Source organism: Eubalaena glacialis, chromosome 15 (genome assembly GCF_028564815.1).
Source record: "Eubalaena glacialis isolate mEubGla1 chromosome 15, mEubGla1.1.hap2.+ XY, whole genome shotgun sequence".
Classification (NCBI taxonomy): Eukaryota; Metazoa; Chordata; class Mammalia; order Artiodactyla; family Balaenidae; genus Eubalaena; species Eubalaena glacialis.
Genome location: NC_083730.1, coordinates 44,995,400 through 45,012,554, shown reverse-complemented (window position 1 = coordinate 45,012,554; position 17,155 = coordinate 44,995,400). Strand labels below are relative to the sequence as shown.

General features: G+C 36.0%; 1 protein-coding gene across 1 annotated transcript in view; it reads right to left on the bottom strand.

Moving 5' to 3' along the window:
* The window catches only part of CCDC178 (coiled-coil domain containing 178), a 388,650-nt gene that overhangs the window by 360,091 nt on the left and 11,404 nt on the right, over window positions 1-17,155 (bottom strand). The window contains exon 3 of the mRNA XM_061169232.1: window positions 14,327-14,466. Coding sequence (XP_061025215.1) covers window positions 14,327-14,466 — 140 coding nt within the window. The remainder of the gene's footprint in view (window positions 1-14,326; window positions 14,467-17,155) is intronic.

Here is a 17,155-nt window from a genome sequence, read left to right as displayed (position 1 = left end):
TGGCTTCACAGGCGAATTCTATCAAACATTTAGAGAAGAGCTAACACCTATCCTTCTCAAACTCTTCCAAAATATTGCAGAGGGAGGAACACTCCCCAACTCATTCTACGAGGCCACCATCACCCTGATACCAAAACCAGGCAAAGATGTCACAAAGAAAGAAAACTACAGGCCAATATCACTGATGAACATAGATGCAAAAATCCTCAACAAAATACTAGCAAACAGAATCCAACAGCACATTAAAAGGATTATACACCATGATCAAGTGGGGTTTATTCCAGGAATGCAAGGATTCTTCAATATACGCAAATCAATCAACGTGATACATCATATTAACAAATTGAAGGAGAAAAACCATATGATCATCTCAATAGATGCAGAGAAAGCTTTCGACAAAATTCAACACCCATTTATGATAAAAGTCCTGCAGAAAGTAGGCATAGAGGGAACTTTCCTCAACATAATAAAGGCCGTATATGACAAACCCACAGCCAACATTGTCCTCAATGGTGAAAAACTGAAACCATTTCCACTAAGATCAGGAACAAGACAAGGTTGCCCACTCTCACCACTATTGTTCAACATAGTTTTGGAAGTGTTATCCACAGCAATCAGAGAAGAAAAAGAAATAAAAGGAATCCAAATCGGAAAAGAAGAAGTAAAGCTGTCACTGTTTGCAGATGACATGATACTATACATAGAGAATCCTAAAGATGCTACCAGAAAACTACTAGAGCTAATCAATGAATTTGGTAAAGGAGCAGGATACAAAATTAATGCACAGAAATCTCTTGCATTCCTGTATACTAATGATGAAAAATCTGAAAATGAAATTAAGAAAACACTCCCGTTTACCATTGCAACAAAAAGAATAAAATATCTAGGAATAAACCTACCTAAGGAGACAAAAGACCTGTATGCAGAAAATTATAGGACACTGATGAAAGAAATTAAAGATGATACAAATAGATGGAGAGATATACCATGTTCTTGGATTGGAAGAATCAACATTGTGAAAATGACTCTGCTACCCAAAGCAATCTACAGATTCAAGGCAATCCCTATCAAACTACCACTGGCATTTTTCACAGAACTAGAACAAAAAATTTCACAATTTGTATGGAAACACAAAAGACCCCGAATAGCCAAAGCAATCTTGAGAACGAAAAATGGAGCTGGAGGAATCAGGCTCCCTGACTTCAGACTATATTACAAAGCTACAGTAATCAAGACAGTTTGGTACTGGCACAAAAACAGAAATATAGATCAATGCAACAGGATACAAAGCCCAGAGATAAGCCCACGCACATATGGTCACCTTATCTTTGATAAAGGAGGCAAGCATATACAGTGGAGAAAAGACAGCCTCTTCAATAAGTAGTGCTGGGAAAATTGGACAGGTACATGTAAAAGTATGAAATTAGAACACTCCCTGACACCATACACAAAAATAAACTCAAAATGGATTAAAGACCTAAGTGTAAGGCCAGACACTATCAAACTCTTAGAGGAAAACATAGGCAGAACACTCTATGACATAAATCACAGCAAGATCCTTTTTGACCCAGGTCCTAGAGAAATGGAAATAAAAACACAAATAAACAAATGGGACCTAATGAAACTTAAAAGCTTTTGCACAGCAAAGGAAACCATAAACAAGACCAAAAGACAACCCTCACAATGGGAGAAAATATTTGCAAATGAAGCAACTGACAAAGGATTAATCTCCAAGATTTACAAGCAGCTCATGCAGCTCAATAACAAAAAAACAAACAACCCAATCCAAAAATGGGCAGAAGACCTAAATAGACATTTCTCCAAAGAAGATATACAGATTGCCAACAGACACATGAAAGAATGCTCAACATCATTAATCATTAGAGAAATGCAAATCAAAACTACAATGAGGTATCATCTCACACCGGTCAGAATGGCCATCATCAAAAAATCTAGAAACAACAAATGCTGGAGAGGGTGTGGAGAAAAGGGAACCCTCTTGCACTGTTGGTCGAATGTAAATTGATACAGCCATTATGGAGAACAGTATGGAGATTCCTTAAAAAACTAAAAATAGAACTACCATACGACCCAGCAATCCCACTACTGGGCATATACCCTGAGAAAACCATAATTCAGAAAGAGTCATGTACCAAAATATTCATTGCAGCTCTGTTTACAATAGCCAGGACATGGAAGCAACCTAGGTGTCCATCATCGGATGAATGGGTAAAGAGGATGTGGCACATATATACAATGGAATATTACTCAGCCATAAAAAGAAATGAAATGGAGGTGTTTGTAATGAGGTGGATGGAGTTAGAGTCTGTCATACAGAGTGAAGTAAGTCAGAAAGAGAAAAAGAAATACAGTATGCTAACACATATATATGGAATCTAAGGAAAAAAAAAAAAAAGGTCATGAAGAACCTAGTGGCAAGATGGGAATAAAGACACAGACCTACTAGAGAATGGACTTGAGGATATGGAGAGGGGGAGGGGTGAGATGTGACAGGGTGAGAGAGTGTCATGGACATATATACACTACCAAATGTAAAATAGATAGCTAGTGGGAAGCAGCCGCATAGCACAGGGAGATCAGCTCGGTGCTTTGTGACCACCTAGAGGGGTGGGATAGGGAGGGTGGGAGGGAGGGAGATGCAAGAGGGAAGAGTTATGGGAACATATGTATATGTATAACTGATTCACTTTGTTATAAAGCAGAAGCTAACACACCATTGTAAAGCAATTATACTTCAATAAAGATGTTTAAAAAAAATAAATAAATAAAATAAAATGATGAAAAGGAAGAACCTACAACCAAGGTTACTCTACCCGGCAAGGATCTCATTCAGATTTGACACAGAAATCAAAAGCTTTACAGACAAGCAAAAGCTAAGAGAATTCAGCACCACCAAGCTGGCTCTACAACAAATGCTAAAGGAACTTCTCTAAGTGGGAAACACAAGAGAAGAAAAGGACCTATGAAAACAAACCCCAAACAATTAAGAAATTGGTAATAGAAACATACATATCGATAATTACCTTAAATGGGAATGGATTAAATGCTCCAACCAAAAGACACAGGCTTGCTGAATGGATACAAAAACAAGGCCCATATATATGTTGTCTACAAGAGAGCGACTTCAAACCTAGCGACACATACAGACTGCAAAAGAGGGGATGGAAAAAGATATTCTATGCAAATGGACATCAAAAGAAAGCTGGAGTAGCAATACTAGTAACAGATAAAATAGACTTTAAAATAAAGAATGGTACAGGAGAAAAGGAAGGACACTGCATAATGATCAAGGGATCAATCCAAGAAGAAGATATAACAAGTATAAATATATATGCACCTAACATAGGAGCACCTCAATACATAAGGCAAATGCTAACAGCTGTAGAAGAGGAAATTGACAATAACACAATAATAGTGGGGGACTTTAACACCTCACTTACACCAATGGACAGATCATCCAGACTTAAAATTAATAAGGAAACACAAGCTTTAAACGACACAATAGACCTGATAGATTTAATTGATATTTATAGGAAATTCCATCCGAAAACAGCAGATTACACTTTCTTCTCAAGTGCACATGGAACATTCTCCAGGATAGATCTCATCTTAGGTCACAAATCAAGCCCTGGTAAATTGAAGAAAACTGAAATCATATCAAGCATCTTTTCCAACAACAATGCTATGAGATTAGAAATAAATTACAAGGGGAAAAAAACGTAAAAAACACAAACACATGGAGGCTAAATAATACGTTGGTAAATAACCAAGAGATCACTGAAGAAATCAAATAGGAAATCTAAAAATACCTAGAGACAAATGACAATGAAAACACGACGATCCAAAACCTATGGGATGCGGCAAAAGCAGTTCTAAGAGGGAAGTTTATAGCTATACAAGCCTACCTCAAGAAACAAGAAAAATCTCAAGTAAACAATCTAACCTTACATTTAAAAGAACTAGAGAAAGAAGAACAAACAAAACCCAAAGTTAGCAGAAGGAAAGAAATCATAAAGATCGGAGCAGAAATAAATGAAACAGAAACAAAGAAAACAGTAGCAAAGATAAATAAAGCTAAAAGCTGGTTCTTTGAGAAGATAAACAAAATTGATAAACCTTTAGCCAGACTCATCATGAAAAAGAGGGAGAGGAATCAAATCAATAAAATTAGAAATGAAAAAGGAGAAGTTCCAACGGACACCGCAGAAATACACAGCATCATAAGAGACTACTACAAGCAACTCTATGCCAATAAAATGGACAACCTGGAAGAAATGGACAAATTCTTAGAAAGGTATAACCTTCCAAGACTGAACCAGGAAGAAACAGAAAATATGAACAGACCAATCACAAGTAATGAAATTGAAACTGTGATTAAAAATCTTCCAACAAACAAAAGTCCAGGACCAGATGGCTTCACAGGTGAATTCTATCAAACATTTAGAGAAGAGCTAACACCCATCCTTCTCAAACTCTTCCAAAAAATTGCAGAGGAAGGAACACTCCCAAACTCATTCTACATGGCCACCAACACTCTGAAACCAAAACCAGACAAAGATACTACAAAAAAAGAAAATTACAGACCAATATCATTGATGAATATAGAGGCAAAAGTCCTCAACAAAATACTAGCAAACAGAATCCAACAATACATTAAAAGGATCACAGACCATGATCAAGTGGGATTTATCCCAGGGATGCAAGGATTTTTCAATATACACAAATCAATCAATGTGATACACCATATTAACAAATTGAAGGATAAAAACCATATGATCATCTCAATAGATGCAGAAATACCTTTTGACAAAATTCAACACCCATGTATGATAAAAACTCTCCAGAAAGTGGGCATAGAGGGAACCTACCTCAACATAATAAAGGCCATATATGACAAACCCAGAGCCAATATCATTCTCAATGGTGAAATACTGAAAGCATTTCCTCTAAGATCAGGAAAAAGACAAGTATGTCCACTCTCGCCACTATTATTCAACATAGTTTTGGAAGTCCTAGCCACGGCAATCAGAGAAGAAAAAGAAATAGAAGGAATACCAATTGGAAAAGAAGAAGTAAAACTGTCACTGTTTGCAGATGACATGATACTATACATAGAAAATCCTAAAGATGCCACCAGAAAACTACTAAAGCTAATCAATGAATTTGGTAAAGTTGCAGGATACAAAATTAATGCACAGAAATCTCTTGCATTCCTATACACTAACAATGAAAAATCAGAAAGAGAAATTAAGGAAACAATCCCATTCACCATTGCAAAAAAAAGAATAAAATACGTAGGAATAAACCTACCTAAGGAGGTAAAAGACCTGTACTCAGAAAACTATAAAACACTGATGAAAGAAATCAAAGGTGACACAAACAGGTGGAGAGATATACCATGTTCTTGGATTAGAAGAATCAATATTGTGAAACTGACTATACTACCCAAAGCAATTTACAGATTCAGCACAATTCCTATCAAATTATCAATGGCATTTTTTACAGAACTAGAAGAAAAAAATCTTAAAATATGTATGGAGACACAGAAGACCCCGAATAGGCAAAGCAATGTTGAGGGGAAAAAATGGAGCTGGAGGAATCAGAGTCCCCGATTTCAGACTATATTACAAAGCTACAGTAATCAAGACAATATGGTACTGGCACAAAAACAGAAATATAGATCAATGGAACAAGATAGAAAGCCCAGAGATAAACCCACACACCTAAGGTCAACTAATCTATGACAAAGGAGGCAAGGATATACAATGGAGAAAAGACAGTCTCTTCAATAAGTAGTGCTGGGAAAACTGGACAGCGATATGTAAAAGAATGAAATTAAAACACTCCCGAACACCATACACAAAAATAAACTCACAATGGATTAGAGACCTAAATGTAAGACCGGACACTATAAAACTCTTAGAAGAAAACATAGGAAGAACACTCTTTGACATAAATCACAGCAAGATCTTTTTTGACCCACCTTCCTAGAGTAATGGAAATAAAAACAAAAATAAACAAATGGGATCTAATGAAACTTAAAAGCTTTTGCACTGCAAAGGAAACCATAAACAAGACGAAAAGACAACCCTAAGAATGGGAGAAAATATTCGCAAATGAATCAACGCACAAAGGATTAATCTCCAAAATATATAAACAGCTCATGCAGCTCAATATTGTTTTTTTCAAAAGCATATAATATTTACTCTTTATAGATCAACACGTTACATGTTCTTTTCTGTTTTTCTTTACAAACCTTAAAAATGTTAACACCATTCTAAGCTCACTGGCATTACAAATACAGGCTTTGGGCTGAAGTTGGCCCATGGGCTGTAATTGGTTGATTCTTACTACAAAACATTCTCCATGCAGCTCAATATTAAAGAAACAGACAACCAATCAAAAAATGGGCAGAAGACCTAAATAGACATTACTCCAAAGAAGACATTCAGATGGCCAAGAGGCACATGAAAACCTGCTCAACAGCACTAATTATTAGAGAAATGCAAATCAAAACTACAGTGAGCTATCACCTCACACCAGTTAGAATGGGCATCATCAGAAAATCTACAAACAACAAATGCTGGAGAGGGTGTGGAGAAAAGGGAACCCTCTTGCACTGTTGGTGGGAATGTAAACTGATACAGCCACTATGGAGCACAGTATGAAGGTTCCTTAAAAAACTAAAAATAGAACTACCATACGACCCAGCAATCCCACTACTGGGCATATACCCAGAGAAAACCATAATTCAAAAAGACACATGCACCCCAATGTTTACTGCAGTACTATTTACAATAGCCAGGTCATGGAAGCAACCTAAATGTCCATCGACAGACGAATGGATAAAGAAGATGCGGTACATATATACAATGGAATATTACTTGGCCATAAAAAGGAACAAAATTGGGTCCTTTGTAGAGACGTGGATGGACCTAGAGTCTGTCATACAGAGTGAAGTAAGTCAGAAAGAGAAAAACAAATGTCATATATTCACGCATATATGTGGAATCTAGAAAAATGGTACAGATGAACCAGTTTGCAAGGCAGAAATAGAGACACAGATGTAGAGAACAAACGTATGGACACCAAGGAGGGGAGAGTGGGGTGGGTGGTGGTGGTGGTGTGATGAATTGGGAGATTGGGATTGACATATTTACACTAATATGTATAAAATAGATAACTAATAAGAGCCTGCTGTATAAAAAATAAAATTAAATTTAAAAAAACTAAAAAATTAGTAATTGTATATAAAGGAAAATTGAACAGTCATTATAATTAATCAACTTTCTGGCTTAGGTTACTGGGTGAATAATGTTCCTTTAATTGCACCTGGGAACACAGAAGAAAGAAATAACTAGTTTCGTATGTTTTGAATTTGAGGTGCTTCAAAGATATATATAAAAAGATGTTCAGTAGGCATTGGGTATACGGGTCTTATAAAAAAAGTGAAATCTGAGCTGGGAATCTCAAGTTGGTATAAGCATACAGTACATAAATAACATAAATTCAAATGGTATTACCCAAAGGGAAAGTAAAATGAGAAGAGGACATGTCTGGGGAGCACCAGTATTTCCAATATGGTCAGAGGAAAAATGATCTGCCATAAAGACTGGAAGAAATATCTACCAAAGTAGGAATAAAGCTTGTTAGAGTCAAGTTAGCAAAAGACATTAAAAAAAAAATAGAAATGGGATTTTTCCAGAAGGAGAAAGTGGTCAACAGTTTCATTTTCAACACTACACAGAATAAAATTTTCCATTTTACTCACTTTAATGTGGTGTATACGCACATGTGCCTGTACATTTCAGTGTCGTATTCAACAATGCATAATTTACTGCTGCATAATAAGCCACTCTTAAACTTAGTGGCTATAAATATTCCCCGTTTTATTTGCTCATAATTTTGTGAGTCACCATGGAAGATGGGCTCAGCTGTGTGGTTTTTTTGGTCACTAATGTGACCTCAAACTAATGCAGTCATCTGGCAGCTTGACTAGGATAGATAGTTCAAAACAACTTCACTCACAAGTCTGATTGGTTTGTGCTTGCTGTGGGTTGGGTCTGTCTCTCTACTTGGTCATTCATCCTCAAAGAGGTTAGATTAGGCTTCTTTACCTGGGGAACTTACAGCAGCAAGAGAGTGAAAGCAGAAGCTTCAAGGCTTCTTGACACTTTGCTTAGCAGTTATATGACATTTCTTCTGACATATTTGTTGTTCAAAACAAGTCACAAGTCCAGTCTATGTTTAAAGGTTGAGAGAATAGACTGTTAATGGAAGGAGGTATAAAGGAGGAGGGTAGTCATTTTTAATCCACCATTATCTTACCTTTGACTCCAAGGATATACATGTCTCCTATATGTAAAATATATCAAAGATTTAAATATAAGTGCTAAAACCATAAAACTCAAAGAAGAAAACATAAAGGTAAATCTTCCTGACCTGGGATTTGGCAATGAATTCTTAGATATGACAACAAAAGCATGAGCAACAAAAGAAAAAAAAAGATAAACTGAACTTCGTCAAAATTTAAAACTTTTGTACATCAGGGAACATGATCCAGAAAGTGAAAGACAACCTACATAACTGGAGAAAATGTTTGCAAATCATACATTTGATTAGGGTCTAATAATCCAAAATATATAAAGAACTCTCACAACTCAAGAACAAAAATATTTGAGCTATGAAAAACAGTTTGGTCATTCTCAATAAGTTAAACATACAACTACCATATGACAAAGTAATTCTACCCCTAGGTATATACCCAAAAGAATTGAAAACAGGTGCTCAAACAAATCCTTGTATATGAAGGTTCATTTCAGCCATATTTACAATAGACAAAAGGTAGAAACAACCCAAATGTCCATTAACAGATGAACAGTTAAACAGATTGTCATATATACATACAGTGGAATATTATTAAGCCATAAAAAAGGAAGTACTGATACATGGTGCAATGCAGATGGACCTGACAATGTTATGCTAAATAAGAGAAGCCAGACACAAAAGATCACATATTGCATGATTTCCTTTATACAAAAACTACAGAAAAGGTAAATCCATAGAAACAGAAAGCAGATTGTGGTTGCCAGGCCAGAGTACAGAGTTAAATGAGGATTAAATCTTTAATGTGTGTGAGGCTTTATTTTGCAGTGGTGAAAATGTCCTGGAACTAGATAGAAGTGGTGACAGCACAACTTTGCGAATGTACTAAATGCTGCCAAGTTGTTCACTTTAAAGCGGTTAATTTTATGTTACGTGAATTTCATCTCAAATAAGCCTAAGGAAATTAAAATAAAGTATGAACTACAGTTAGTAATAATGTACAAATATTGGTTCATTAATTACAACAAATGTACTATACTACAAATGTACTGCACTAATGTAAGATATTATGTAATGTAAATATATATGAAATCTCTGTATCATCATCCCAATTTTTCTAGAAGTCTCAATCTGTTCTAAAATAAAGTTTATTTTAAAAAACCAATGCTATTTAGGAGAATATAAAAAATTACCTAACTAAAAGAAATTATGTTAAAGAAAAAAAAAAAAACAATATGGCCACAGCTTTTAAGTTGTGGGGTTAAACCCAATGAGATTAATATGAAACCCTGAAGTTCTTAGGGGAATTGAAACATTTTGAACTAAAAAACAAGAGAGAGTTCAAAATACAAAACTGCTTCTGAGCTTCCAGCTTATTCTGGCAGTGTTATGGACTGAGCTGTCTGCCCCCAAAATTCGTATGTTGAAGCCTTAATCTCCAATGTGACTGTATTAGCAGATAAAGTTAAATGATGTCATAAGGGTGGGGTCCTAATACAATAACACCTGTGTTCTTATAAGAAGGGGAAGAGACACCAGAGCTCTCTCTCTCTCAACATATGGGCACAGAGGAAAGGCCATGTGGGGACACAGTGAGAAGGAGGCTGCTTACAAACCAGGAAGAGATTCCCCACTAGAAACCAACCCTGATAGCACCTTGACCTTGGACTTCCAGCCTCTAGAAGAACTGTGAGAAAATAAGTTTCTGTTGTTTAAGCCACCAGGTCTATGGTATTTTGTTATGGCAGCATGAGCAGACTAACACAGGAAAAAGTCTGAGATAGCTATTCAGGTCTATTATGAAAATCAAAGTGCAAAGAGCTCAGAGAGCAGATTAAAGAGACAAGGAGAACAACAAATTCAGAAACTATTCCCAGGAAGCAGAACTGAGTCCTAAATCAAGAAACATTCCTTGGTCCCAGATGTGGTAGACCTAACGTCATGTGCTCTGATAAATTTCAAAATTTTATGCATTAGTGAAAGCTATGTGCCTTTCATTCCTCCTCTTATGGAAATGAGAATGTTTTTTGTGATAATTCTGTACCTGCTTCACCATTATATGCTAAGTATGCAGGAACAGTATTTAACTTCTCATTTTAATTCACATATTTCTGGGTCAAAAAGAAGCTGCACCTAAGAAATATTACCTGCGTCAGATCTTTTGCAGTATGTGTGACCATGGACGTCTGCATGATACCATTATGGAATAAAACTTTTTGGGAGCTGGTGATTATAGTTTGCATTTGGATGGATGGTTCATCATGTTGCCAATGGACTAGCTAATAGATTGCTACATAAATAGTTCCCAAAGAATCATGTCTCCTGGCATCCACATTTTCTCTAATACTCTGCTGGCTTAACAGGGGGACTGATTATAGGCTTTGCTTTGGCCAGTGGGACTTCAGCAAACATAACACAAGCAAAGCTTTATTAAGCACTTACCCATTGAGATTTGTCCTCTTAAAATACTCTCCCAACCACCAGGCATGTGAGCGAGGCCATCATTATCACTATTTCCAGCTGACTTAGCAGATATGTGCAGCCACATGATTGGCCCCAGGCAAGAACCAACAAAATTATCCAGCTGAGCCCAGAACAAATTGCTCAATGGTAACCAAATAAATGCTTGTTCTAGCCACAAAGTTTTAGAGTGTGTGTGTTTGTGTGTGTGTGTGCACGCACGCACGCTTGTAGCAATAGATAACAGAAAAAACAGTGGTTACTTTTCTGAAGGTATTTTCATTAGAATGAGGACCAAATACAGATTGCAATGAATAAATGGGTAACTGGGAGGTGAGGGATCAGAGATACTAAATTTAGGCAACTCTTTTCAGATGTTACATGGAATGAGAAGAGAAAGTGAAAAGGGGATATACTTAAAGGGATGTATGGGATGAAAAAATTTCTTGAAAACAGGAGAAACGTCAATATTTTAAACGTTGAAAGGAGTGAGTTAATAAAAAAGGAGATTTGGAACATAGGATGATTGGAACAACGCCTGATGGAACAAGATCCTTGCAAAGGCAGAAGATGGAACACAGGTGAAGGGAGAGCCATTTGGTGGGGGGGTGGATCTTCCATGGAAGGAAAAAGGGAATTATGTTTGTGGAATTCAAGGACGTGCATAGGTGAGATAACAGGGGTTTGAGGCATTTCTGTTATTTTATCTCCTATTTTCTTTGGGAAGTAAGAGATGACTGAGTAGTGAGGTGGAGGATTTGGAAACCTGAACAAAAGAGAGGACTAGAGTAGCCACCAAAGAATACTAGGGAAAGTTCTGATTGACAAATAGAATAATTTCAGAGCACTATGAAAGGTCCCATTGAGGTTGGAAACCATGAACGCATAATACCTCAAATTTGGATTATTGTGTAATGTTCTCCATCACTATTCAGCAGCCTGGGTGTAGGAGTGAAGATGGCGGACCATCAGAGAGAGCTCATTAGATTTGGCACTTTGTCAGACTAAAAGGATGGCAGGATAAAGAAGTAAAGGACCAAATATACCAGTTGGTGAGTGTTTTAAGAGATGAATTGGTTAGACAAGGAAGTAAAAGAAAATGGGTATGATAGAATGGGAAATGGTGGATGTGTCAGGTTTGAAGTTTCAAATGAAATAGAATTAACAGAATGAAAGAACTCAAAGTATTTGGTCAAGAGGGTCAGATGATCAAACATTAGGTTTCAGAATTAAAAACGGATACAAAATGGTGTAAGCAAAGCAATGTTTTCCAAGTGTAAGCATTTTAACATTCATGTTATTGGGTCCTCACAGCTGACATACTTTCAGGCATAGAGGTGACTCAGTACAGTGGTGAACAGAGTGGTCATAGGTCTCAGACACACCTGGTCTGGATGCTAGCTCGGGGAGAAAGGAGAAATCAAGATTTGCAACCATCTTCCTCATCCATAATTGGGGATAATGGCACTTTCTACCTCACAAGGTTTCCATAAAGATTCAATAAAATCATGCATATTAAGTGTTTAATACAGCCTATGATATACAGTAAGCACTTAATAAACATAAGCTTTATTATCATTGTTATTAATGATAAAGTTATTATTTTTGTACAATATATTCTTTATATTTTAAAGAATGATTTCTAAATACTTTCTCTCTAAGCCATTCTTTTAAATCATAGTAGCATCTTAATGACTTGTATTGATTAAATGAAGAAGAAATTTTCAATTTAGTAGAGATCATTCCAAATTAAATAAAACTATCTCTATTCTAGGCAGTCTGGGAGAATCAGGTGGAAGAAAAATAAAACAAAAACTCTTATTTGTATAGGAAGTTATCCAGGTGATCATTTCCATCATTTTTTCATGTCTTCTCATTCTTTGCAAAAACAAATATAGATAAAATGTTCACAGTAACTCTACTCTGAAAAATTTTCTTTTCAAGATTCAGAATTGCAGTTAAACGTCTGTGAGTGGATGGACAAACTTACAAGCAGCTGGCTCACTTACATAATATATTTACACAAAAAGGCTGGTTTTTCAGTTTTCCTGAAGATAAGCTATAAAATATCTTAGCTTATTTTGTGAATTACTTTTATCTAAGGTAATATTTTAGCTGGTGCATTATCCATAGTGTTTAACAGTTCATTAACTGCTCAGAATCCCAAGCAGGATTGGGTAATGAACATGGGCTTTGATAAAAGAGGGTGTGTGTTCAAATCCCAATTCTGTCTTGTGACCTTGAACAAGATTCTCAACTACTTTAAATTATTATTTCCCCATCTATCAGTTAGACATAACATTAACAATTCAACAACAGTTTTGAGTTATTACAATGGTTTATAATAGCTATTATAGTACAGTTACTATAATTGCTTATTAAAATACCTATGAATCTATTTTCATCATTTTTAACAACATGCATAATTGTTAATTAAAACACATGTGACGTGTACAGCGTATCATGTTAATTAATATTAATTCTCTTCTATCTATTTAATATACTCTTCAAGGCCCAGGCCACCATTAGACCTGTGACCTGCGAAGCATTTTGTGAAGGGGTATTCTGGTTTGGGGAAACAAAAAAGCAACAGAGATAAATATAATACTAATACAGAATGATATAAATAATATTGTAGAAATAACAATACACATAGCTAATATCATATGCCAGCACTTAACCAACACAATATTATTATCACCATTCCCATCTAAGTTCACAGAATATGTACCTCTAAGGGCTGTGATCTTAAAGACGGCACTCTAATGCCTCTGGAAGGAAACTACACCCTAGATCAAGCAGGATGAGGGCCCATCAGAACTCTCTCAGAGCCAGATCCAGTAACAGTGGTGAAGGAAGGGAAATGGCACAAATCTCTGACAAACTTATCTCCCTGTCTGGGCAGCGTAGTTGTGCATTAATTGCTTAGAAACATAATATAAATAAAATGTATGAGAAGGTTTTTTAATCATTCCTAAATCATCCTTTGAAAATAACTGAAAGTTTCAGTGATTTCAAGATTGAACTCCCTTCAGAATAATAAAGGCAAACTTTATCAGTTTAAAAAGACAAAGGAAGAATCATTATATTCTCTTTTAACAGACCTGTTGAGTATTTCTTTAGAACAAAATAACTCATTAAAGAGGGCATTCTGTCCTTTTATACACCAATTTACTCATCTAATCATCTAATCAGTTTAGTGTCCCTAAAAAGGATGTAAATACTATTTCATTTACTAGTCAAGTTGGCTATGGAAATTACTACTTAGCATGATTGCCTGTGGATAAAGAACAAACACGTAGGAAAAAAAAAAAATCTATTTAATAAGGTCATTTCACCCTTCTGAAATGACATTATCAAAAACATGTCTAGATTGGTAAATTATGTAACTGAGCCAAGATTCTATAAAGTAGTCCAAGAATCATTAAAAAAAAAAATAATTCCCCGGGTTCTTTAAGTAACAGACGCTTATAGGCCCTGTAGAGCTTACAAAAGTGTTAGCATGTTAATTATCACTTACCTGTTTCAGATGCTCCTGTATTTTAGACTCCACATCTTCAATGTGTGAAATAATTTTGTTGACACATGGTGCTGGGATGTTTACTAAAGCACAGCTTTTACGTCGGCATGGGTGGCTAAAGTAAATGCCTTCATTCACCCCTATAGATAAAGCAGACAGAGGACATCAGTTCACAGTCATATACAGAATAGTAAACCCTGATGTTCAGAATGTACAAAAAGTATTCTGCTTTACTAGTACTAACACTCAAACTTTCTTTAATCAACAGATTGATAAATGTCAGAGAATTATAGAATTAACCCTCAAAAACTCTGAAAGCTAAAATAAAATGATCATTTATAACTTAAACTGTAACAAATAAAAATAAATCTGGGGCTTCCCTGGTGGTGCAGTGGTTGAGAATCTGCCTGCCAATGCAGGGGACACGGGTTCGAGCCCTGGTCTGGGAAGATCCCACATGCCGCGGAGCAACTGGGCCCGTGAGCCACAACTACTGAGCCTGCGCGTCTGGAGCCTGTGCTCCGCAACAAGAGAGGCCGCGATAGTGAGAGGCCCGTGCACCGCGATGAAGAGTGGCCCCCGCTTGCCGCAACTAGAGAAAGCCCTCGCACAGAAACGAAGACCCAACACAGCCAAAAATAAATAAATTAATTAATTAATTAAAAAATAAAAAATAAATCTAAGAAGCAAGAATAAAACTTCAAGAAAAAAGAAAGAAAAAAAGAAAGAAAAAAGGTAGAAACCAGTTAATCCATTTGTTTCTAAATAGATCCTGAATCACTTAAAAAATGACTGTGACATGTATTTTAAATTCTCCCCTCAAAGAGACCCCACATGTTCCAATGTAAATAATATCTAACCACTCAGGCATTCAGGAAGTTCTTCCTTAAATCCAGCATGGTTTCTCTTGCTGAAAAAAAATAAAAGCAGGTCCCTATCATCCTCATAATAACCTCATTTTCTACCTTCCATCTCTAAAAATTGAACTCTCATGCGAAGTGTGATTGATGTTTTCACTATGGCATTCAAGTTGTACTCATCATAAAATCCACTCAGTCTGATGTGCCTCAGTGATTCTAATCCTGGCATGTTCCGAATCAACTGAAGGTTGCAGAAGCACAGCAAAGTTGTCCGTGAGACTCCACCAAAGTGCTTACTTGCAGTCTTTTTGCCTCTAAGGACTCTACTGGTCTGGATTACAGCTGCAATCACTGATCTTAAATGCAAGACACAGAATAGGCTCGGTGCCTCAATGAGAACAGTCTGATGTCCTCATTGCAGTTAACCTTGAGGAACACAGAAGTAATGCTGTTGCCTCCAGTCTGTGCCTTTTGTTTCAATGTCAACACATAGAGATGGTAAATATTTCAGATAGCTTCATTTAAACTGCAATCTTTTAAATATCTTTAAATGATATCTCATAATATCCTCCTCCAAAAATGCAATCTCTGTCAAAATGGCATGTGTTTCATTTATAAGTGTTTACTCTTTCTCATATATATTCATATCCCATATATAAAATAATAGCCCATATAGAAAAAAACATATATATAAACATTTTTGAGCACTAAAATATGTGCCAAACATGGAACTGTGCTAAGTACTTTTGATGCCACATATTATTTAATCCTCACAACAATCTTATGAAGTGGGATTATTCTCTTGATTTCAAATGAGGAAATCAAGGCTTAGAGAAGTTATATAAAGTGCCCTATTCCACAGAGCTGGGATGTGGGAGAGCTGGGACTTGAACTATATCTCTCTGGCTTTGGAGTGTAAGCAATACCATGAAGGTTGTTTTTATATTTTTTAAAATGTGGCAAAATAAAGAGAAGCAGTTCTTAAAATATATTTCAGGGCACCTCTCAAAAGTTTCACACATCACTTGTTTTTGAAATTCGAATGTTCCTTCAAGATATCAATGCTGATATTCTAATGTATTTTACTATGCTTTGACCATAGTGAACACATATACTCAGTATACTATTTTTTTGTGTTATATTCCATTTTACCTCTTTAGTTCATACACAGATAGATATATATATTTTCATCTCTGTAACAGTCAAAGGACCAAAAAACAAGCTGGTAAAAAGTACATGTTGATCTCTTATCCAAACGTCCTGATAAGGGCATGCTGCCCTTCCCCAAGAAATAAGGTTTCAGTACAGTACATTTAGCAACCAGGCGGTTGCCCTTACACTCAAAAACATTGTTTTGCTTCATTAAATGTGGAGAAAGCAAGGATAGCAATGACTCATTTCACATTTTTCTACATGTGCCATTCTCAACCTACTAGGTGAGTAATTTCCACAACACTCCATGGTTTAGGATTAACATTTTACATACGGTGAAGTGGGGAAAATGAAATCCTGTGAAGTTAAATTTTGCACTGAAAGTCTATAGAAGACATGGCATCACAAACAGCACAAGAAAGAACAAGAATTCAGGAGTTATTACTGCTTTATTCTAATACATGCACAGTGTAAGTTAAAACTTTCCTTTCCACTTCTTTTTAATTTTGCCCACATTATAGATACACTTAGGTCACTAAACTAGGTGTCCATGGTCACTCATTTTTCAGCTTGACTGATAAGTAACTGTGCTTTTTTAAGCTAAAACTACTCAGTTGCTAACCTCAGATTTCTCACTGAATAAATGAACTAGTTGGCAGGGTGTTATATAAGATCATTTTCACCTAAAATTCCATGATACAACGAAGCCACAGTTTTAGTTAAACATAAATGGATAGAGCTCCTCCTCATGAAGCCTGTGCACAAAGGATCAGGGTGAGTATTTCAAGCATTAAGCTCAGGCAGGACACTCATTCTC